At 43.4% G+C, this 25,673-nt stretch overlaps 1 protein-coding gene across 1 annotated transcript in view; it reads right to left on the bottom strand.

The window, feature by feature from the left end:
• The window catches only part of LOC122815199 (serine/threonine-protein kinase WNK1-like), a 3,137,204-nt gene that overhangs the window by 152,239 nt on the left and 2,959,292 nt on the right, over positions 1–25,673 (bottom strand). Inside the window, exon 20 of the mRNA XM_044087493.1 lies at positions 196–237. Coding sequence (XP_043943428.1) covers positions 196–237 — 42 coding nt within the window. The remainder of the gene's footprint in view (positions 1–195; positions 238–25,673) is intronic.

Below are 25,673 nucleotides of genomic sequence, written 5' to 3'. Positions count from 1 at the left end.
TAATGTATTCCAGACTAGTGCTCACAAGCAGAAACTCAGCTGCTATGCTGATATCTTGACATTAACAATCTTTACTGATTTCTTAAAACTTAAACAAGAATGAAATGCAACCTAAATCTATGAGCGAGATCTGTGACAAAAGCATAAGAATAGCACATCATATCATAAAAAATAATATTAAATGAAGATAATTACTGCACATCTGGTTGCAAGGGCAAACTTTGTTCATCATCTTCCCTGAAGCATAGAAAGAAAAAAGACAGAACATCAGAAAGACAGAAAAAGGCAAAATTACAGGTAAATTTTCAGTCATGCAAATAATGCATTGTGTTGTACAAGAGAGCACTGCCTGAACACAAGAATAGTCTGCTTATTTGCTTTAATTTACTTGAAAATGTTTACTGGAGTACATGCACTCAAAAGATCCATGGGGAGCAGAAGCAGCATACTTATTCAACTACAATAAAATTAGCAAGTCAGCATATTCTGAAATAAAATCAAAGGAGCACAAACAAGCTGTACAGGAAGTCATAAACACAATAAACGTACATGCAAAAGAACCACAGTTAACAAATAACTGCATTTTAGAAATAAATACAGCAGTGATGCATAGCTTAAGGGGGATAACAGGTAAAAATTTACGCAGACCAATTGCTTTACATTATTTATACTGTTGTACTTCTATTGTCTTTTTTTGAGTCTAAAAAGGTAGTGATGACACAAGATGATGAGAAAATGATAGAAAGATCAAGATACAATAATGTTAAGGACAAAATGTAACGAGTCAGGTCAAATTAGGCAGATTAAGGTAACAGAAATTTAATTACTTCAACATGTACCATCGTGCACTTCAAAGATGTATTCCTTTTCCAAAAAAGGGGGGGGGCGGGGGTCAACAAAACTCAAATGCAACACAATGAATCTTCTCTTAAAATGCCCTCCTATTACTTCAAAAGTTACAGTAAACAAGTAGTAACTTAGAATACATCTACGAAAAGATTTCCTTTCTGAGACTTTAATGATACAGGACAGAATTCCAAGTTGACTAAGCAGTTGTGCTGGTTTTAGCAGTTTCACTGTCAATGTAAACAACAACGAAGAATAAGGAAGACCATCCATTGGAGAACACTTTCAACAGTCATTTGCTACTTTTACTATTACAGTCATAAAAACTGTGCAAGTTCACAAACAAGCCAGTATTGTGTGGCTTCATTAGTTTTGTCAGCATAATTCAGATGACAGAAGATGAATGCAGTCAGCACATCAGAAAATCTGTGAGAAAGTCTCCTACAGTGCTGGGATTTCCTCTTCTGAGATCCCTGTCTTGTTACAGAATTCTTGCATTTTATAGCTCTGGGGCTCAAAGGGAGGCATTTCTTTTCACTGCATAAGTGGAAGTCATAAGCATGCTAGGAGAATGCACCCAGTCCTTGCGCTCTCATGTTCAATTTCCACCTTTAAAGACAGCATACACCTGCAAAGATAAAGGAAAATCTGTCTGCTGAAGCAAAACAGAAACGTTCAGTTACTGGAAAGTACAGGTCCTTCTTTTAATTCATCTGATATGGTCAGCACAAGCATCAGTTACATCAGACTTTGAAGGCCTTCTGCACAGTGAATTACTAACGACAAAATCCTGAGTAGCCAGTCCAAAATACTTTGCAGGGTGGGAAAAGCTGAAACATCTAAACTAAAGATTCAGAAGTCTGAGTCCTGAATCATTAAGATGCAAAAGGATGCCCAACTCTGGGGAAAAAGAGCCTAAGCAATGCTTTCTGGTGAAGGTACAAACTGAAGATCAAGTGGTTATAACAAATGTACACAAATCTAAAGCAGGGAATGACAGCAGCCACCCTCCTATGGAGTGGCTTTTGAAGGTACTAACTTTATGTTACCTGGTATCAAACAATAATGCAGTAAAGAATGCATCCATAAACTAGCCCTGTGGTGACATCACCAAGTGTACAACAGATTTGTGTGTACAGATCCATAACAGAAAGTTTAAGATAATTTCTGTTTAGAATTACCACACACACATTGGGGGGGGATGTACAGTGGCTCAAGCCACCACATGCTCTTACGCTGGCATAAAGAGTGACTGGACACTAGAAACTTTGAATTAAGTAGTATATTACAGTGTGATACTCCTGCACATTTATCCGGAACCTCTTCCACTCAGCACTAGAAGCATGACAAGTGGAAGGTTCCTGACAGCTTCAGTCACCTTCAAGACCCTAGGTGATATGTGACTGAACACCCAGGCTTTACAGTGGAGCAAGATGTCAAACTGATTGAGGGGTACATCCTCGACTTGTACTGGGATAAGTTCTGTAAACTAGCAAACACCAGAGCCTGAAATCACACCTTTCTCAACTTCCAAAAGGCAATAAGAATGAAGACCGGTTTTCTTTCACTGAGACTTTTTAGAAGGCAAGAAAGAAAACGAGTTGAGATAAACAGCAATCTCTCCTCCCAGGAGGAGGAGAGAGCATCCACCATTAACATCTCCTTGCCAAGGAGAAACAAGGCAGAACTGGATGGAAACCTCTCTCTCAAATGACAGTTTATTCCACAAGACTCCCCATTCCAGGAAAATCTTGACTGGACAGGTTTGCATTAACCTAAAGTCTAAAACAGGATAGGAACTACAGTCACGGAATTCCATTAGCACACCTACGGGTCTAGTGCTAAATGCCTTATCACATACCTAAACAGCGTGCATGAATGTTTTTCTCAGTCTGTTTACATATGACAACACAGCTTAGTTGTCTGACTTAAAACAGGAGAGGCTCTGGCTTTAAGTCCCCTTCAACAGAACAATGCTCCCTCAGATCAAAAGATTTGTAACAACCATTATTCCCACTTGCCTCCTGCACAAAAAACATGGAAAAGCCTAACTGTACTGTGTAACCCATGATCAAAAAAGCCAAAATGACTCTGACACAGATTATATGAACTTGGGTGTTTAGGGGGCAAAATACAGTGCTCTACAGAGGGGGATCTCTCACTAGAAGGATTCTGTAAGGGCATGACAAATGAAGCTACTGTAACCTTATCATTGACTGAAGTAGACTAATCCCAACATGAGTGAACGCAACAGTGAAGACTGTGCTTTTCATGCTATCCAAGTAGTACAGAAGGGTTCAGACCTCTACTCACCATGAAGGCCAAAGACATGAGCTTGAGTCCTCTCAGTAGGCAGGAATGGACATCAAAAGTAACTTATCCAACTTCATTGCAAAGAAAAAAATCCTCGAAGATAAACATATAAACTTAAAAAGTTGCTAGTGTAACATTTTAAGAGCAATATTTAAAACCTGTCCCTATTTTTACCCCCCCCCCCCCCCCCCGCATTATTTTAGTCTCTGTCCAGATTTCTTACACTAAGAGATTGAGAGGTATGACTCCATGGCATGCAGCCATGAAATAATCTAGTTTGGAACCAGACAGGAGCTCTAGTTTATAGTAAGCCCATGGCATGGAACCATGAAGTGTTTATAGGGGCCCTCACTGGCCAGTCATTCATGCTAGTCCTGCAAGACCTCCGGTACAATAACCATCACTCTGGACTTCCTAGATGCCATAAATGGTGACAGCCAGCAAAATAAAGGAACCTCTGTGAATGTAACCTGGACACTGATATGCCAAGATGGTATATATCATGTACATTAACACATCATCTAGTCACTCCAAGACAGCAGGGAAAATATACCCCAGAGAGTTACAATTCAAAAGTTGACTTAGCAGCTATCCTAGCTAAATTCATAAAGGCTCAGAAACCTGCACCTTTCTCCCCTTTGGAATTAAGGAGTGGGCAAATAATCTCCTTCCAAAGTAGGAACAGGTTATACGCTTATTTTCAGGGTTCTTGCCCAGATCTATTACAGAAGCTCTGCATTTTTTTAAGTTACTTGTAAGTTTGGTTTTAAATGGACAGATTAATTTGTGGTTGCAGTCACAGACTGATGAAAAAACACTTTTCTAATGCATTCTTTGTTTCATGTATAGCGCACACAGAATGTAGTAGACAGACACAAATGTGTGCGTTTAATTTGTTCAGTTGACTGAGTTATGGAACTGGGCAGTTAAAGGAGAGAGATTTTATCACAAGTGGTTGACTGTGAATTTTTAGTACGTGATAATTTGGATTTAAAGTACAAAACTCACTCCAAACAGTACCTAAGGCTAATACAGACGTTCTTATAATTTTTGAGGGTTCTCAAATGGACATTAGTTACTTTATGGAGAATAGTAATTCCAGTTATAACACAGATAAGTTAGGGGAATTGTATTTTTATTCAGAAAAAAAAAACACTCACAGTGAAAACAGGGGCTCAGAGTTAACAGAACAACCTTGTCTATAATTTTTAATTGCAGACTGAATTTGACTTTTAGGAAAGGAGAGAGGAAACTAATTTAAAGAAGAGAAGATGAGACAACAGTGATGGTGATGACACCAGCCCATCTGACTCACGCAAACAAAAATAGAAGAGCAGTTGCAGGTAACTTTAAAATTGATATGGTACATGTGGGAGATGAGGTGAACCATTCTGCTGGTGTGTTAGTTATAGGTGATTCAATGATTAGGGAAAGTATTAGACCACTTGTTAGTATTGACAGAGACAATGTAACAGTTTCTAGTTTATGGGGATGTAAACTCCAAGACATTTATGCAGGCCTTGCCAAACTGATAGAGGAAAGATCTGCTTACAACTCAGTAATTATACATGCAGGTGTAAATTATATGTCAGTGACCCCTCTCTGTCACATGTACAAGATGGTGGACAGCAATTTCCGAGGTTTATTTAAAAACAAAATCAATGTCTGCTTTTCAATAATTTTGCCCTTACAGGCTTTATAAGATTACCAATTCACAAAAGCATTGTTGTTCAATAAATGGTTACATAACTGGTGTATTCAAAAGGACACTGATTTTATTAATCCCAGAAACTTAGGTTAGTTGCAACTAATCTAGACACCCCAGGTAACTAAAAGTATATTATGCTAATGCTTAAAGTCTGACTAATAAAATAACTGAACTAAATGTAGTTTCTTCAGTAAATAATTACGGCTTGGTTGTAATTTACTTAACTGTGGAATACAGCTTCCTGGATACCAATCATTTAGCTGACTGAGAAATAATAGGATAGGAGGAGGGGTGACTATTTTTGCCAAACAATGACAATGGTGGAAGTGGATTATAATTCAGAATTATTTCTGTGAAAGTATTAGTTGCTAACTCTGGTCTCCCCCTACACTTGTTAGTTTGTTATAAAAGCCCTGCATTGTCACGCACTCAACTCTGGTATACTGATGTTTTGGTCAAGTTTATAACTTACAATAACCTGATAATGACAGAACATTGACACTGTTGAAGGATGAATTTTATGATTTATGTACATCACACAGTTCGACTCGGATGACTAGTTTTCTTACCAGATCAAATATCTTGGGTCTTTTACTTACGAATACTCCAGATAAAACTTCTGAGATCACCCAACTGTGTCCATTAGGCAATTCAGTTCAAGTAGCTTTGAATTTAATACAGTAAGTAAAGCTTTTCACAAGAATCAACAAGAGAGTATTTTTACATCTAAGCTGTTTACTCTGAATATTAATCAAATAAATCCTACGGACTTGAATTCCTCCAAGGTTAATAATGCTGTGAATAAGTGACAGGACTTTGAACACACTTATGAAATTCTTTTGTCTGGATGTAAGAAAACTAGAAGTTATGTACTCACCATAACGTTCGATGTCTGTGGTCCATCTCGCCTCACATTCTTACTCTCGGGTTCGGAGCCGAACATCGGCTCCGACTCGGCCAACTTATTTTTCTAGCACGAAGTCTCTAATTGGCTGGGCTAACCTGGTATCCCATGTTGCACCGCTCCATAGCCCCAGATCTAGTTTGCAGCAACCCATAGTCACAACGCATGCACAACCACAGTTCAGTAGGGTAGAACACTAACCAGGGTAGCAAAGATAAAACAACCAATACCGAAGGGTACTGAAGACAAATGTTGCCTCCAAATCCTCCAGGAGGGGGGACAGGTGGGAGGGAACGTAAGGCGGGATGGACCACATACATCGAACGTTATGGTGAGTACATAACTTCTAGGTGTTATGTGGTCCAATCTCGCCTACATTCTTACTCACGGGACAGCGTCCCCAGCACCTCTATCCTGGGAGGCTCAATGGTAGATGCTCCTGAGAACAGTGGAACCAAAGGAAGCCCGGCCCCTAGAAGCCATGTCTAATTTGTAATGAGTAATAAAGGTGTGGGGAGAAGCCCACGTGGCCGCAGCACAAATTTCATCCAAAGATAGCCTGGAATGATAAGCTACTGAAGCGGAAACAGCCCTGGTGTAGTGAGCCTTGACGGGGAACGGTAACTCTCTGCCTGCTGACAAACAGACATAGGAGATGCAGTCAGAAATCCATCTGAAAATTGCAATCTTAGAAATAGGAGAACCTGTTCTATTTTCCGAAAAGGACACAAAGAGTTGGTCAGACTTACGAAGTTGTTTTGTCCTGTGTAAGTAAAATCGAAGCTGCCTGTGTACGTCTAACTGATGAAACTTACTCCACCCTGTTGGAAAATTGAGGGAAGAAAACTGGCAGCTCAATGGACTGATTGAGATTAACGGCAGAGGTTACTTTTGGAAGAAAGGACAGATTAGGTCTCAAGGAAATCCTGTCCTTATGAAAGATTAAATACGGGGATCTGACGGACAACGCTTGAATCTCCGACACCCGTCTGGCTGATGTGATAGCTATTAAGAATGCAGTCTTCCAAGACAGAAATTTTAATTCACAGGTGGCAGCTGGTTCGAAATGTGATGAAGTCAGGGCCTGTAAAACAACATTTAAATCCCATGGCATGATGGGTTCTGACACAGGAGGCCATAGCAACAAGGTGCCCCTCAAAAAGGCCTTACATAGTTTATGAGCCATGACAGAAGGTTCGTAAGTGGTATGAAAATTAGAAATAGCGGCCAGCTGGACCTTAATGGTCACAGGAGCAGAACCCTGCTGAAAAGGTGTGGATAAAAAATCTAAGACAGCAGGGATGGGGGCCGTGAAAGGATCCAGTCCCTGGGCCTGAGCCCAAATTGAAAACCTTTTCCACTTGCTGGAGTAAATCTTCCTGGTAAAAGATTTATGAGAAGAAGATAAAATGTGTACTACCCTCAGGTGAAAAACGATGAAGTCTGACTAAAGATGGAAGTAGAGTAGCCAGGCTGTCAACCTAAGGGTCCGCAGGGAGGGATGGGACTGTCCAGACATGTGTGTCAGTAGGTCTGGTGCTGGGTCCAGAGTCCAAGGACTGTCCACTGCATACTGATGAAGAAAGGAGAACCAGACTTGGCGAAGCCAGTGTGGGGCAATTAGAATCATCTTGCTTCCCGAGGAAATGGCTTTCTGAATCACTCTTGGTAGCAGAAAAAACGGAGGGAATGCATAGAGCAGACTGGGAGGCCAATCGTGGACTAGAGCGTCCCTGGGTGACTCCCCCTGTGGGGGGATCAGAGTAAAGTAGTTGCTGCACTTGGCATTGTGGGGATTGGCAAAAAGGTCGCAGCAAGGCTGACCCCACCTGTTGAAAATCTGTTCCGCAACTCAGCGGTTCAGGGACAACTAGTAAGGCATCAGAATAGATCTGCTTAGCCTGTCTGCTATCACATGGGCCTTCCCCGGAATGTGCATTGCCACTAGGAACCGTCGGGAAGACACTGCCCACTGCCACACTCGCATGGCCTCTCTGCATAGGGGTTAAGATCTGGTTCCCCCTTGCTTGTTCAGGTACCACACCACGGACATGTTGTCCGAGTGAATCGCAATCATTCCTAGGGGAAGAGAGCTCTGCAGTGCTTGTAACGCCAGTAACACCGCTCTCATCTCTAGAACATTGATGTGCAGATGTATCTCGTGATCTTGCCAGGTGCCTTGGACCGTCCTGCCAAGATAATGCCCCCCCACCCCATCTGGGAGGCGTCCATGGTCACCGTTGCAACCGGAGGCTTGTTCAAGTTGGTGGAGTGTAACCACCAACAGAGGTCCTGTTTGCACCAATCGGTGAGTAGGATCAAATGGGATAGGGGAAGTTTCTGAAAGGACCAATGGGGAGAGAGGAGCCACTGCAGAAGCCTCATGTGTAATCTGGCTAGAGGCACTAACATAATGGTGGCTGCCATGGATACCAGGAGCTGTAGAACTCATCTGGCCTGAACCTTCTTGAGGGGTAACAACGCGCGAACCTGACCCTGCAACATCTCTTTCCTTTCTTGGGGGCAGGAACGCCCACATATGAATGGTGTCTAGCTCTGCGCCTATAAATGTGACACGCTGTGAGGGCAGCAAGGCAGACTTTCCCCAGTTCAAGGTAATTCCTAGTTGATGACAAAGGGCAATGGCCTTTTCCCTGGCCTGAATGAGAAGATGCCTGGTGGGGGAGGTGAGGAGCCAGTCGTCCAGATATGGAAACACTTAGAATCCTTGACGTCTCAGGTGAACTGTCACCACTGCCAAACACTTGGTGAACACCCTGGGGGCTGTGGTGAGACCAAAGGGCAGGGCACGAAACTGGAAATGACTGGCTCCAAGCCGGAAGCGTAAGTGACTCCTGGATGCCATGTCCATTTTGATATGGTAGTAAGCATCCTTGAGGTCGATGGAGCACATCCATACTTCTTTTCCCATTAACGGAAAAATAGACTGAAGGGTGACCATTTGGAACTTGGACTTTAGACCATAGCGATTCAGTCGGCTGAGATCCAAGCTGGGTCTCAGGTCTCCTGTTTTTTTCGGCACCAAAGAGAGTCTTGAGTAAGTCCCTAATCCAATCTGGTCTGAGGGGACAGGTTGGATGACTCCTTTTTCCAGCAACTTTGAAATTTCTAGTGTTGCGTGATCCCTTTGACTAGGTGGAACGTCTGGGATTCTCTTGGGTGGAGGAGGGTCTGACAACAATGGGAGAGAATAACCTCAGTAACTATACGAAACACCCATCGATCCTGAGTGATACTTGCCCAGGCTTCCGGGTACAACGAAATGCGGCCCCCGACTGGCTCCGGAATAGTACAGTCGGTCAATACATCAGGGACGATGATAGGAAGGTCCGCAAAAGGAATCATGGTCTCCCGAATTGCGAGGGCCTCCTCTATCCCTAGGGCGGCATCTCCCAGAATAGCCACCCCCTCTCCTCTGCCTCTGGAGGGGGACTCATCTTGAGCGGCAGGGAAAGACTTCTGTGACTTTTTGAACCACATTTTTCCTCCCCTCTGAACCTTGGGGTAAGGCCTAGATGGGAGGGATAAATTGACCCCTACGGCAGACAAGGTCTTTCCCTCTTGCTCGGATCTGGTGAGGGTGTCCTTTCACTTTGGTCCCAAAGAGTGAGGACCCATCAAAGGAAGCGTCAGTGACGGAAGACTTGAAGGCCTCTGTGAAATGACACAGGCGCATCCAGGCTTGCCTCCTAAGGGCTACACCTGAGCTAGCTGCCCTACTCGCCCCCTCGGCTGCATAAGATATGAGCCTCATGGACGAGTTGACAATCGAGCCAAGAGTAGACAACTGGGCGTTAACAGGCTGTGTTAACACCTCAGGTACATATACCCGTTAGAGTATCTCCTAACTCTTTAAGGAGGTCTCTCTGGAGTCGAGTAAAATGACAAAGATAATTCAGAGACCGAAGGGTGAAGGTCGCTGAAGAGAGGGTACACTTCCCATACCGATCCATACTCCTGGTCTCCTTGTTAGGAGGATGGACGGAGGAAGAAGACTCAGCTACTTCCTGCTGAGTGGCCGCCGCCGCCACCACCATGGCATCCACAGAAACCCCTTTGGACAGGAACTCTTTCCCAGGGGGAGCTGAAAAATTTATTAGGGCGTCTGGGTACAGGTTCCACCGAGTCAAGAGTCTCCCACGCCCTTCGACAGATCAAATCTAGGAGCTCATCGAAGGGTGGACACACCCAGGAGGTGGGGGGTTGAGCCCCAAAGGCCTTGAGGAATACAGACTCCTCCTCAGAGGGGGTTTTGGACGACCAGCCGCTTCTCTGCCTCAAAATCTCCAGGATGTCAGAGAAAGAGATGTCATTGGACGACTTGGGGGACCCCTCTGACTCTTCGAGGTCGGTATCAGAAGTGAGAGACTCATCCTGGGAGTCTATGTGCTTCCTCTTGCACAACTTCTTTCTTGGGAGCTCCTCAGGCACAGACTCCGAGGGGCCCTCAGAAAGCTGGGGACCGCTCATGGGGGTATCCCCAGACCTTGGGGCTCCGCCGTCAACCGATAGGGGGACATCAGAGGCTCTCGCCGATGTGGAAGGGGATGGAATGACCGATCCAGGTGATGTCACTGAAGATCTGGCCAGTGCGCTCCTCATGGCCTCGATGGCGGGTCCCCCCGAATCCGAGGACCGACCAGCCTCTGAGGCCACGACCAGAGCCGAAGTTCCCCGAGCCGAAGCACCGCTCGGAACCGACAAAAGTCCCGAAGTATCCCCCTCGGGCCCGACAGAGGAAATCCGGGTTCCGAAACCAGAGGACGGAGCCGACGTCGGCACCGATAAAGCCTTAAGAGGTATCGGAGCCAGCAGAACATCACCCGGAGCAGAACACTCTGGCTCCGAAGACAAGGAGGTGCTCGGAGGAGGAAACATCGGTGCACTCATCGGGACTGGCTCCGGAGCCGACTGGGTCGGAGCCAAAAATAATTTTGCCAACACAGGCGACTGCAGGAGCCTCTGGACCACCCTATCCACATCCAAATCAGAGAGTCTGGAGGATTTGGAGGAGAGAGAAGGTGACTGTGATCTCCTATCTGGAGATCCTTGTCTGACACTAGGAGACCGGCTCCGAATGGGCTCTAACAGGATTGGAGCCGAGGCTGATTCAAGAATCACAGCTACCTCCTGCAGCCCCGAGGACAAGGGAGCCGAGGAGGTAGAATCCAATTTGGTAGTCTTCTCCAGTGGCTCTGATGAAACAGATGGAGCCGGAGATCTCTTCTTAGCCTTAGAAGTCTTGGCTTTAGTCTGTGAACCAGAGGAAGAGTCCAAGGACTCCTCAAAGGAAGGCTTTAGAAGACCCTTCAGTATAAGTTTATTTTTTCTTTCCTGTAGCACCCTTGGGCTGAATGAGTGACAAAAGCTACAGGACTCTTGTAAATGTACAGCCCCCAGGCAGTACACACAAACGGAATGTCCATCTGTTATGGACATCTTGTAGCTGCATTTAGAACACTTCTTAAACCCAGAGGGTTTGTGTTCCTTTTGATCCTTTGACATATCAAAAAGCACTGTACACAGCACAACAGCAACAGGACCTTAGTCCAACAACAGTTAAGGCGGGAAACTACCACTAACAACTGCTGACAAGAATCTCTAAGTTAAACAATTCTTGACATGACTAACGCACACACACAGAAGCGAGGAAAAAAACACTTTTCTTACACAGGAACAGACAAACTATACAACGGAGGGAGGACTAGGTCCTCTAATTTAAACGGGCCTAGCCCGTAGGAACAGAGGGATACCACAAAACAAATCACTCACACCACAAACACACGCTAAACAACAAGAGCAATTAGCTATTAAAATAGCTTTTGTGAGGAAAAACACAATTTTCAGTGAGAAAAAGGAAGTTTTAAAGCTACTTAGCCACAGCCAAGCGAGACCACGTCCTAGCTACACAAGTGGCAAACGAGATCTGGGTCTATGGAGCGGTGCAACATGGGATACCAGGTTAGCCCAGCCAATTAGAGACTTTGTGCTAGAAAAATAAGTTGGCCGAGTCAGAGCCGATGTTCGGCTCCGAACCAGTGAGTAAGAATGTAGGCGAGATTGGACCACATAACATCAATAACAGTTTACTGAGGACTACACCTCCATGGTGGAATACTGGTCATATCAAACTTCTGAGAAAAAAATAGGCTCTGGAAGAGGTTTAAGAGAAATAATTTAAAACAGGACTATAATTTAGTCTCAAGAAGGTTAAATGCCTCTGAGATTAGCAAAAAACAAATCTGAAGATGACTTGTTAGCAGCACTTGTTCTAAAAAATGTTATTCTTGCATTTAGATATATTGGTAAGTACGTTAAATCTTTTGAACTAATTTCTGTTTGTGGTGAAATGCTGAACTCTGGAGAATTACTGGCAAATTTGTTCAAAGAGCACTTCTTGACAGAAGATGCTACACTGTTTGACAAAATTTCTGATGTTAGAATTTTAATAGATGATGACTTATGTTCCCAGTTTTCAACCTGGCCCTTGTGTAAGCATCTTACAGCTGTATTAAACAGGGTAGTGGTACAGGACCTGATAATATTCCAGGCATTTCCTTGGCATACTGCAGCTACTATCACTTGATTTGTTAATCACATGCTGTATCCTGGCATTGTCCTCACTTGTTGGAGACTTGCAGACATAATTCCCTTTCATAAGGAGGGCCCAATGGACAATACTAGTAATAACACAGCTATCAGTCTTACTTCACTGGTGGGGAAGAGTTTTGAGAGGTGTCTACTTTCCTTTCTTAAGCCTTTCAGGATGTATAATGGACCTCACCCAACACAGTTTCACAAAAAAGTTCTAAGTTTACTAATTTAATAGAATTTTATGACCCAGTGACAACTGCCTTAGATATAGGCATGCCTGGTCTACTTGGATTTGTCTAAGGCTTTTGACAATGTTCCTCATTCTGCTATCACTGGTGCCATGCTCAAAAACAAAGTTAATCCATACATAGCTTGCAGAATGGCTAACTGGCTTTGAGGTAGATTGCAGACAGTAAGAAAAGGAAATTTCATATTTAGCTGGCTTGAAGTGAACAAAGGGGTCCCCCCAGGGTTCAGTTCTAAGTCCAGTATTCCTCATCCTGGTATTTTTATTTATTCCCAAGAGATCTAATGTTTGAATAGCCAAGTATGCAGATGATATTAAACTAGGTTGCGTTTTTACACTGACAGAGGATATTGACCACTTCAACATTTACATGTGTTTGGTAGCTAAATGTTAATAAGGATAACCGTTATATTGCATTTTGGGAAAGCGATGGTTGAATATCAAATAAACTTAGGTACACACGAGTTACAGAAGCTGACAGAATATAAGGACTTGGACATTATCATAGGTAGTAATTTTAAGTATAGGACTAACACCTTAAAATTTAAAGCTAAAACATTAAAAGTTACTGCCTTAACTTTTAAGAACTTTACAAGAAATAATTACCGTCTTTTGAGATAGTTTATAACGCATGTTAGACCCATCACTAAGTACAAGATGTTGTCTTGCTCCTACAAGAAATGTGATGATCTAGCTTTAGAAGGTATTCAATGAAAATTTACAAGGTGAATCATTACAGATAAATCGTATCCGTCTAGATTGGAAAGTCTAGGCCTCTTTTCAATTAGTTACAGATATCTGAGGGGTAAACTTTGCTTAGTCTACAGGAGGCTCTGGAACAAAGAATATCAATCTATTAAACACCGAATTGTTGAATACAAACATATTAGCTAGACGTGCATATTTTACTTACAGAATTGAGGAGTCAAGGACAGTCTTAAGTGCAAACTATTTAACGCAGTCATTGGTTCCCCTCTGGAACAGGGTTCTTTTACATATTCAACAGTCTTCAACTTTGCAGATATTCAACAAATAACTTGATACCTGATTGGGTCCCAGGGTACATACATTCATTGAGGAGTCTGCATTCTGAATGGCCTTTAGGCAGGAATTTACAAACAAATGAACAGAAAGGGACAGTCTCTTAAAGCCCTTTCAGACAAGAATTTAAATAACCTAAAGACAAGGCTATTAAAGACAAACACACCATTGGTCCTTAGCAATGGGTCCCCATGTCAGAATAAAGTTGGTGACCAGTTCTCAACTCTGCAGTCCTGATGAAATAATTAGGACTGCTGTGGAATCCACTGTGGTGCTGCTATCCTAGGATAATTAGCAAGAGGAAAAAGACGACGTATTGTCAGAAGCTTACCCACCCTTTTCACCATGTCAGGAGGCACATTTTTTTCTGGGATACACTGCCACGGAAGAAGTGGAGGTATCCATTGGGCATCATAAGCACCATTCCCCATAGTCAACACCCGTTTCCTCTCCTACATGTCATCACTGTCTGATGAACCCTAACCAGAGAGTACATCTCCCTAAAAGCAACAGCAAGAATTGGCCTTTATCATCTCACTCTTCAAATGAGGGCAGCCTCAAACATGCCACCCAGCACAGATATGCTCCTGATACAGCTGCACTGTTAAAGCAATAGTGCAATCAAAACTGCAGCAGTCTATGTGAAAACACAATCAATAGTCCTAAACCCAAGAATCATACAAGCTTTGCCACACACTAATCAGACAGCGACAAAAAAAGTCTAAATGGTAAAAAACACAATTAAGGGCACTGATGCTCAAAGTAGCAGACCCTTTCTTTTCCAAAAACTTGGACTGTTTATCCAGTTGTACAGTAGCCAGACATGGATTAGTAACGCTCCACCAGCAACTTATAAAGGGGCATCTAACTTGCCCAGAAGGAGAGGAATTTGGATACTGCAAGATACCAACAAGGTAGATTCAAGGTGTGAGTGGGAGGGACGGACCAAGAAATCCGCATCTTTCTTCCCGGCATACTGATTGTTAGCTTGGGGTGGAGAATTTATAAGGTCAAAAGGGCAGATCATGGAAATCTTTGGGAATGTAATGGGTTCTCAAAAGACAAAGGTCATGTGTAGGAGCTATCTCAGTTTCCCTTCTCCGTCTCTTAAGCAGGGATATTTGGTACATGACAAATGTGATCTGGGATGATGTCTTCTACAATGGGTAATATGAGAATTCCCTCCCCTACTATCCTTATCGCGGTTATTTTTTCACTCTTGCACCTCATAATGGAATACAAAAGTGTACTTAACTCCTCCACTTCTCAGTCGGACTCCCATTCAGTGAGTGAGCATAACATATAAGGTAGGAAAATCACACAACATACAAGGATAAATATGTAGCTGTCAAACTAAAAGGGCCCTCTGTTCATGGCCACTGACTGGACAGACTGTCCAGACATAGTGGGAAGGGCATCACAGCAATTAAACACCCAATGCTGAAGGCCCTCTTACAGATCAACTTTCACTGTGGGTGCATATTTGTTGCACCTGACCTCTGGGACATGTGCAGTATGCAACCATTATGAAAAATCACAAGCAGTGAAATGTAAATCCTTTCAAAAAACGGAGCTAAGGATTGACTAAAAGGTGAATGCTCAAAGAATTTCTGGAACACTAAAGGAATAGGTTTTCAATGTATTTAACAATACTTGGTGAAACTGCAAAATGAGGACTAAGTGGCTGCTTCTCAAATTTTCTCATTAAAGGCACTTTTAAAAAAGGCATGGCACCCATCTTTCTGATGAAGCATTCTTTAAGAGCAGCTCTTTCCAAAGCACAGTCACTTGACGGCAAAACACAATGCAGTCAGCAATCCACGTGGAAAGAGTTTTTCTAGTTACTGACAGCTTTAACCTCACAAGCAGAGAAGATGAACAGTTGTTCTATCTTAGTGAATGCACAAATCTCCTTATTTTAGTTAAAAAAAAAAAATAAATGAGCTAGTGGTGCACATCAAAGGATGAAGGATTCTCTCTCACTTAAAAGTCAGGCTCTAAAAAGAAAACAGGGAGCCGAAAGGACTGATTTACAGACAATCATCACATTTTTTGGAAGAAAATGTGGATTTATCGACATCCAGTCTTTGCAGAAATCAATATTTGGACTTTTATAAAGTGACTGGAGCACCAATAATCTTCAAGAAGAGATGGACAAAAGTTAGAATGAGGGCACACCTATCAGCTACTAATTCAGGTCCAAGAGGAAGGGTTTTTCAAAAGGGATAAAGATGTAGACGTTTGATATGAGAAACTCGGGTCTTTATTAGAACACCGAACATTCAAAATGTCAAGTGTTCTAATATCGAACCCTACCAATCGAAAATACGAAACATCAAACATTCAGAACAGCGAATTTCTTCCTAGGGAAAAAATTCACATATGCACAACACAAGCACAGAAAACAAGCAGCAATACACACACATACAACTAAACTCTTACACATAACCCTACACTAAACTATACATACACCACTAACTATCCACTTACCTTAACCCTAACCCTAAGGTCTGTCACTATCGCACACTCACCTCACCCGCGCCCTAACCCTAACTCAGCTAACCCTCACGTCCACACAATCGCACACATACCTAACCCGCGCCCTAACCCTAACTCACCTAACCCGCCCTAACCGTCATGTCCACACAAAGACACACATACCTAACCCGCACTCAATTGCACACTTAACTGAACCCGACCCGTAACTTCCCACCAGAGCGCTGAAAATACCGAAGCAACAGAAACGGACAACCAAATTCTTTCCCTAGGAAAGAATTTGGTTTTCTGTTTCTTCGATATTTTCAGCGGTCGCTGAAAACGGGTCGATATTAGAACACTCGACATTTTAAATGTTTGGTGTTCTAATATAGACCCGAGGAACTGCATAATCAGCCTATGATGGGCAACAGTTCTGCTCTCTACTAGGCTGTGATGGTCAGATGTGCAAGAAACGTGCATCATAACCTTGGTAAAACAAGAGGTCCATATTACATAGCTGTCTGGACACATGAAGATCATTAGCAAACTAGACAACTGAGATAAAATAGAATAGGTCTGACATGTGAAAAAAAAGTTCTTGTGACCTCATACATCTCTGAGAGACTGGTCAGGAAGTCCTCAGGGTGCAAATATCTAAGCCAGAAGCCATGTGCCAAGACAAATGTAGCTATCACTCCTTCTGCTTAACTCATTGCTTCCTACATTAGCATACTTTGCAGGAAATTCGCGTTCCCATGCAGCCTGTATGAGCATACTAGTTTCATAGGTTCATACTAGGCTATCCGCCCTAGGGCATTTATAAGCCTAGCCAGAATGCGTTTGGCTTTCGCCACCCATTTTAAATTTATTTTGCTATGCCCTTTTTCGAGATTAGTATACTGTGCCTCTGTCTAACAGTGACACAGAAGTGATACCCGGGTAAACCTACGATCTCCCATCCACTCATCAAGATTCCTCTTGAAGAGAGTCAATGAGGGACTCTGCCTAACCTGGACTGGGATTTTATTCGAGAGTGAAGGGAGCCTCTGGGTTATGAATCTGTCCCTCCTGCATGTCCTATTTATTTCAGTGCTGAGGTTCAAGTCTCTCGAGCGCGTAGCTCGATGGGATTTGGATTTTCTGAGGTGCAGCATGTCCATTAATTCCGGGTTGAACATGGCTTTATACGTCAGGCACAGATCGCCTCTGAACAGGCGGTATGCCACTGAGTAGAGCTGGAGTTTCTTTAACCGGGCAGCATATGGCATCTGTTTGAGCATTTTGATCCTCTTGGTGAGGTACTTTTGGGGTCTTTCCAGTTGCTGCAGGTGTCTGGTAAGTTACATCCCAAAAGGGACATTGTACTCAATTATGGGCCTGATGAGGGATGAGTAAAGAGGCACGATGACCTCCCCTGATCTAGATGTGAATCCCTTCATGATTAGGTGGGCTATATAAAATGTTTTTCTAACCACTTTGGCCACGTGGTTGTCAAATGAGAGATTGCTATCAACTTGGGTCCCCAGGTCCCTAATTACTTCTTTTGTACTTAATGGATTACCACCTATGTGGTAATTTGTGGGCACTTTGTTTTTGCCAAAGGGGATGACTATACACCTTTTGGCATTTAGCTTGAGGCCATGGCTCTGGCACCAGCTGTCTGTTTCTATGAGGCCCTTTTGGAGGATGCTTGTGTCGGCTGGAGAGTCGATTATGGCGCCCAGTTTGCAGTCATCTGCGAACTTGGTCAGCCACAGTCCTTCCGTGTTGGCCTGTACCTCCGAGAAATATATACCGAACAAGAGAGGTCCCAGGACTGAGCCTTGTGGGACACCACTTGTAACTGGTTTGGAGTCTGACATGGCTCCAGCAATTCTAACCATGTGGGTTCTGTCCTTGAGCCAGTTTGCAATCCATCTAGTGACATAGGGGTTTATATTTAAGCTGGTGAGCTTATCTATAATGCCCAAGTGGGGTATTGTATCAAATGCTTTATGAGGTCCAGGTAGGCTGTGTGGACCACCTTCCCTCGTCAATGGCCTTGGTGACTGTTTCAAAGAAATCAACCAGGTTTAAGAGGCAGGATCTGCCCTTAACAAAGCCGAACTGGGTAGGATCCAGTGTCTGTAGGTCCCCAATATCTTTATTTATGAGGTCCATGATGATCCTTTCCATAGCTTTGCAGACCAAGCTAGTCAGGCTTATGGGGCGATAGTTTCCAGGATCCGTTGAGGCACCACCTTTATGGAGAGGGACCACTGTTGCTGTACGCCACTCTTTGGGCACATATCCTGTAGTAAGGCTGAGATTCAACAGTAGTTTTATGTTTGGGTTTAGCTCTTCTTGGAGTTCATGTAGGATGCAGCCCGGGACACCGTCTGGTCCCATTGATGCTGTGTTTTTTGCTTTGCCTGAGCATCTGAGATGTCAGGGGGGCAGTACTCTGCTGGGATAGATATTTGCCCTTTTGGTGGGGGGGGGGGAGAGAAGTTTCAAGTTTTCTCTACTCCTGACATGAGTATGTTAGTCATCAACTTCAGGCTACAGAATCTAGACTCTGCACTTATAGCTCACAATCCACACAAAGTGCTGCTTTGTATGTGAGCTATAAGTGTATAGTAAAAAACATGATTACCTTTGGAAAACAACTGTAAAAAAATGGCATTAAATCAGCAGTGCAATTACAGTTGTGGCATGCCTCTTGCATACACACCGAGCAAAACTCACTATATTATTTTGAAAACATTTGCAGAAGAGGACAGTCTACTAAACTAAGTAGTTACTGTCCTTGATAAGTACCTTATTTTAGTAAAAATCAGATTTTACTCTGTAGTGTTCACTTCCCTGCCACTGTATTCTTTATGTCATCTTCAATTAACTGCTGCATCAATTTTCAGCCAATCACATATCTACTTCAAAATTCACTATGCTAATTTTTCCAGTTTGCGAAAGCAGTGGTTTGATTTTTGTGGCTTTCAGAAAGGTCCACTTATTTCTGTTGTATGTAGCTACTCTGGGATGTTTCTTCTACACTTTTGAAAAAACACTTCACAGAGTCTACATATAAAAGAAGACAAAAGAGCTGTCTGTAGATTCCCTGGACTTCATCTGCAGACGCAACAAGTATTGTGTGTATGTCTTTGTATGAATATATGCAAGAGTGTGCCTGAATATCTGTGTATGCATGTGAGTGAACTGGTATGTGTGCGCATCTGCGTAAGCATTCTTTAGTTAGTTTCTGACACTGTCACATTCGTTCCTTTAGAAACAGTTATGCTGCAGACTTGTATTGCTTGTTAAATCTTCATTTTATAAACTGTACAGTGTCTGCTAAAATCTGGAAAGTAAAGAGGTATGAGCACAAGGTATTACGTGGCAATAAAGCACCATGTGTCAGTGGCTAGTCTTTAGCACTTTGACGTGGTTTGTGGATCTGCCAGTGTGATGGGGATAGTGAATTTACATAGAGGGAACAGAAGACCGGATGTTTAGACACTTGTAATTGTTGCAGTTTGTACTTGCACTGCACCTGCTGTTGTGACAGAGCTACATAAAGTCAGTCCTAACCACCTTATATATTCCACCAATGCACTGATAGCACTTCCGCTATACCATGGGGCCTTCATAATAAAACAGCTCTTGGGCAGACTGAGATGGGTGTGGAGAAGCAACTGCTTTTGGTAGACCTGGTAAATGTAGATAAGCAGGTTCAAGTCTGGTTGTTCAAAATGGATCAGACAAAGGGACAACAAAAAATTCTAAGATGTCCCATGGGGGGAACATATATATATACACACACACACACACACACACACACACACACACACACACACACACACACACACACACACACACACAAAATATTACTCATACGAACATGCAAATGTGCATGAGATTCATACCATGGAAGAAATTGACCACTTCATTTTGGGTGCAGGTAAACAGTTTTTCCATGGCAGAAGTTTCAGGGTTGTCTGCATGTGTTGGAAGGTGTATTCTTAGTATGGAAGAGAGTATAACATGGTAAAAAATCTTGGAATATTTTGCAGATTTATGCTTCACTTTTATTGGATGGGATAGTTTAACTGAAACATTTCTTGAAATACTGCAACTACCACACACACACACACGTTGAAATAAGTGGTTTCCAAATAGCATTCCCACTTGACTGATGGTAGGACATACAGAAATGAATATGGATTTTAATACTTATGTTGTTAGGCACAATATAACTTGTTTTGTTTGTATCACTATTGCTACATCAATAGTTTTTGCAAGTTTTGGAGCTACCCCTATCTTTAGTTGGTGAAATGATTGGTGTTTTTTTCCCTACATATTATTTGTGCAAACCGCAGTCACTTTATAAGGTGAGTAGTCAAAGCCAAGTCACCCACTTGCTTGGTCATTTTGAGCCTACTTTTGTCACAGTCGAGCATCAGTATTGCACGTGTATTTGTTTGGTTTAGAAGTTGACATCTCTCTTTCTCTCTCTCTCTATATATATATATATATAGATATATATATAGATAGATATATAGATATATATAGATAGATATATAGATATATAGATAGATATATATATATAGATAGATATATAGATATATATAGATAGATATATATATATATATATATATATATATATATATATATATAGATATATATATAGATATCTATATATATATATATATATATATATATATATATATATATATATATATATATATATATATATGGGTCTAGGACTATTCACTGAAAGTCAAATGACTGTGCACAAATCATTGAAAGCTCAATTCACTGAAAATAGAAGTTATGTACTTACCATAACGTTCCATGTGGAGTGTTCATCTCGCCTTTGTTCTTACACATGGGTTCGGAGCCGATCCTCGGCTCCGTGTCGGCCGCTTGCAAGCTCTGCATCGAGAAGAAGCTCGAGACAACCTAATACCCACAATCCCCCTCTGCCTTTACCTCAGATCTAGTTTGCAAGCAAACCAGCAGTCAGAGAGAGAACACTCATGCCAATATCACATATGCACAGAAACTAAGAGTCTATATATATACATATATATATATATATATATATATATATATATATATATATATACATGTCCACTATATATACAACAACTGCAATGCAGAAGCAGAATGCCCCAGACCAGGCACCAAACTGAACGTTCTTCCTAAGGGTGGGAGGGTGGGAATGTAAGAACAAAGGCGAGATGAACACTCCACATGGAACGTTATGGTAAGTACATAACTTCTATATGTGATAGTGTTCAATCTCGCCGTTTGTTCTTACACATGGGTAGCGTCCCTAGCTCCTTGTTCCTGAGGAACTCACGGAAGGACGTTCTTGAGCACAGTGGAACCAAAGGTTGCCCTGTCCCTAGAAACCTTGTCTACCTTATAATGAGAAATGAATGTATGTGGTTTAGACCAAGTAGCAGCCGCACAAATAGCGTCTAGTGGTAGGCGAGCTGCATGAGCCAGGGATGTAGACACTGACCTTGTGGAATGTCCTTTGGGTTTGTGCAAAAGAGTTTGATCTGAAGAATCATAGACATAGATGATACAATCAGTTAACCACTTAGAAAGAGTTCTCTTAGTAACCGCTACTCCTTTCTGTTATCAGCAAAGGCTACAAAAAGTTGATCAGATTTCCTGTGATCTTTTGTTCTATCCAAGTAAAACCTTAGTTGTCTGTGGACATCTAATTTGTGCAACATATACTCCATTTTATTGGAGTGATTCTTGAAGAAAGTGGGTAATTCAATGGACTGATTAATATTGTTAATAGAACAAACTTTAGGAAGGAAGGATGAATTAGTGCAAAGAGAAACTCTGTCAGAGTGAAAGATCAAATAAGGGTGTTTAATGGAGAGAGCTTGAAGTTCAGATATGCCTAGCGGATGTAATGGCTACCAAAAGAGAGTCTTCCATGACAAAAATTTCAATGGGCAAGAGGAGGCTGGTTCAAAGGGGGGCAGCATCAACTTAGATAATAATAAGTTTAGACTCCAAGGTGACGTAGGAGATCTAATTGGTGGTCTAATATGAAAAGCCCCTTTTAAAAAGGCTTTACAAAGTCTGTGGGCCATAACAGGAGCCCCACATTCTTCCACATGGAAATTAGAAATGGCAGCCAATTGAACTCTTAATGTGGCAGGAGAAGCACCCTGATGGAACAATTCTGTTAAAAACTCTAATATTTTATTCAAAGGAGCTATAACAGGGTCCACTTGCTGTGTATTCGCCCAGAATACAAAATGCTTCCATTTACTAGTATATGTTTTAGTAGTGGAAGCTTTATGAGAAGCCACTAATATATTCTGAACTGCAGGCGAAAGAAGATCAGACCTGGCTAAGTTGGGAATTGGAGCAGCCAAGCTGCTAGATGGAGGGACAAGAGCGAGGGGTGGGGAGCCCCTGACGAGTGAGTCAATAGATCTGGCTCTGGGTCCAGGATCCAGGGTCCCCGAATGCAGTGTGTCATGAGGAAGGGGAACCAAATTTGACGAGACCAGAATGGGGCAATGAGGATTATTGTCCTGTGTAGGTTGTTGGCTTTCTGGAGAAACTTTGAGATCAGGGGGAAGGGAGGAAATGCGTACAGGAGACCCGGGGGCCAATCGTGAATCAGTGCATCCCTGGGGACTTCCCCTGGAGGGGGTAATAGGGCAAAGTAGCACCTGCATTTGGCGTTCATTGGAGACGCAAACAGATCGCAGTAAGGCTGCCCCCACGCGAAAAATCTTTTCGCAACTGACTGTTTTAGGGACCACTCGTGGTAACAGTATTGCTCTGCTCAGCCTGTCGGCTATGACGTTGGATGACCCCGGGATGTGCGTTGCTATCAGAAAGCGACCCGTGGACTCCGCCCATTGCCAGATTCTCATGGCCTCTCTACATAGTTGATAGGACTTGGTTCCCCCTTGCTTGTTTATGTACCAGACTACCGACATGTTGTCCGTCTGAACTGCAATAGTTCCCAGAGGAAGAAGGGGAGCAAAGTGTTGCAACGCTAGAAACACTGCCCTCAACTCTAGAACATTGATGTGCAGATTGTACTCTAAATTGGTCCATTCGCCTTGGACTGTCTGTCCCTGAAAGATGCCCCCCCACCCTATCAGGGAAGCGTCCGTGGTCACCGTAGCTGTAGGCGTGGGTAGCACAAATGGTCTCCCCTTGGAAAGGTTGCAAGTCTGAAGCCACCAGTTTAGGTGTGTTTTGCATGTGTTCGTTATAAGAATCTCGTGTGTTAGAGGTAGTTGTTGGAACGACCATTGTGCAAACAGTAGCCATTGTAGGACTCTCATGTGCAGTCTTCCCAAGGGTATTGCAATAAGAGAAGCTGACATGAGTCCCAAAACCTTCAGTACCAGTTTTGCTGGGGATTTCCTGGACAAAAGAAGAAGACGTATGTGAGTCTGAAGTGAAAGTATCCTTTCTGGAGGAAGTCTTAGAATCAACTGATGTGTATCTAATTCCGCTCCTATGAATAAGATATGTTGTGATGGCTGTAGTAAGGATTTTCCGAAGTTTACGGAAATTCCTAGGTGAATACACAGTTGAAGAGTGTAGTCTCTGGCCTGTACTAGTTGACGCTGGGTGGTGGCAGAAAGGAGCCAGTCGTCCAGATACGGAAACACCTGGAATCCTAGGCGTCTCAAGTGAGGCGCTACCACTGCCATGCATTTGGTGAAGACCCTGGGGGCTGAGGTCAGATCAAAGGGCAGGGCTCGAAACTGAAAGTGACTGGCACCCAGCCGGAAGCGCAAATGATCTCTGGATGCCCTGGCCATTTTGACGTGGTAGTATGCATCCTTCAGATCTATTGAGCACATCCAGTCGTCCTTCTGTAAGAATGGAAGGATCGATTGAAGCGTGACCATTCGGAACTTTTCTTTCTTGACGAAGGTATTGAGGTCGCTTAGGTCCAGAATGGGCCTCCAGTCCCCTGTTTTCTTTGGAACTAAAAAGAACCTTGAGTAAGTTCCGAATCCTCTTTGGTCCGCTGGGACTGGTTGGATGACTCTTTTTTCTAGCAGCTTTGAAATTTCTATAGCTGCTGGCTCTCGCAGATGGGGCGGTACATCTGGGAGTCTTTTCTTTGGAATGGGATAGGATAGAAATGGTATATTGTAACCTCTGGTAACCACGCTTTTTACCCACTTGTCTGTAGTTATGCTTTGCCAGGCCTGAGGGTATAAAGCTAAGCGACCCCCGACTGCCTCCAGAGCAGGACAGTCGGGCCTCCTCTCAGGAGTGCTGGAAAGGTTTACCAGGGAGTGTATCCCTGTCACCTTGATTCTGCGGACCCCCTCTGCCGCCAGGGCGACGTCTTCCACCTCTGCCCCCTCCTCTGCCTCTAGAGGGGGCATCACCCTGTGTGCCTGGGAAAGATCCTTGTGGTTTTCGAAACCACATTTTTCCACCACGTTGCCCTTTGGGGTATGGTCTGGTTGGGGTGGAAAAACGGACTCCGACAGCAGACAGAGTCTTTCCCTCCTGCTCACACCAGGTAAGGGTCTCCTTTACTTTGGGGCCAAAAAGAGTGGCACCGTCAAATGGGGCGTTAGTAAAGGAAGACTTGAAGCCTTCCGCAAATGAACATAAGCGCATCCAGGATTGTCTGCGAAGAGCAATCGCTGAAGCTGCTGCCCTACTCGAACCTTCGCCGCGTAAGAGATCAGCCTCATGGATGAGTTCACAATGGATGTAAGGGTATTAAGTTGCGCTGTCACTTTCTCTGAGACAGCAGCATCTGTAGTACCCTGGAGGGTATCTCCCAACTCTTTGACTAGATCCCTCTGTAGTCGTGTAAAGTGGGTCAAATAGTTCAGGGATCGCATGGAAAAGGCCGCTGAACTAAAAATGCGCTTCCCATACCTGTCCATAGTCCTAGAATCTTTATTAGGGGGATGGACAGATGAGGAAGATTCCGACATCTCCTTTTTCGTGGCCGCTGCCACCACCATAGCGTCCACTGGAACTCCTTTTGTCAAGTAAGTCTTGTCCTGGGGTGCAGTGATATACTTATTAGGCTTCCTAGGGACTGGTTCCACTGTGTCAGGAGCCTCCCACGCCCTTCGAGCAATAAGTTCCATTAATTCATCGAAGGGCGGAGTGACCCAGGAGGAGGAAGGGCGAGCACCAAATGCCTTCAGCAAGACTGACTCATCCTCAGAAGGGGGAAGGGACTGCCAGTCACCTCTCTGTTTCAGGATCTCCAATATGTCAGAAAAGAGACATCTTCTGAAGGTGACTTAGGGGACCCTTCTGACTCATCCAAGTCAGTATCGGATGTCAAAGATTCTTGTGGAGAATCTAAGTGTCTCCTCTTACACAATCTTTTCCTAGGGACTTCTTCGTGGCGAGCATCCGAAGAAGCCTCCGAGGAAGAGGGGGCACCCTCCAGGGGTGGCTGAGACACCAGTGCTCGACGCTTGGATGTAGCCGTGGGTGCAGAGGAGGATAACGGCCCTTTATGGGGAGGAGAGGTTGCTTCTACTGATGTGGTT

Source organism: Protopterus annectens, chromosome 11.part0 (genome assembly GCF_019279795.1).
Source record: "Protopterus annectens isolate FY-2018-M chromosome 11.part0, PAN1.0, whole genome shotgun sequence".
NCBI classification, from domain to species: domain Eukaryota; kingdom Metazoa; phylum Chordata; order Ceratodontiformes; family Protopteridae; genus Protopterus; species Protopterus annectens.
This window is presented reverse-complemented; position numbering and strand designations above follow the sequence as displayed.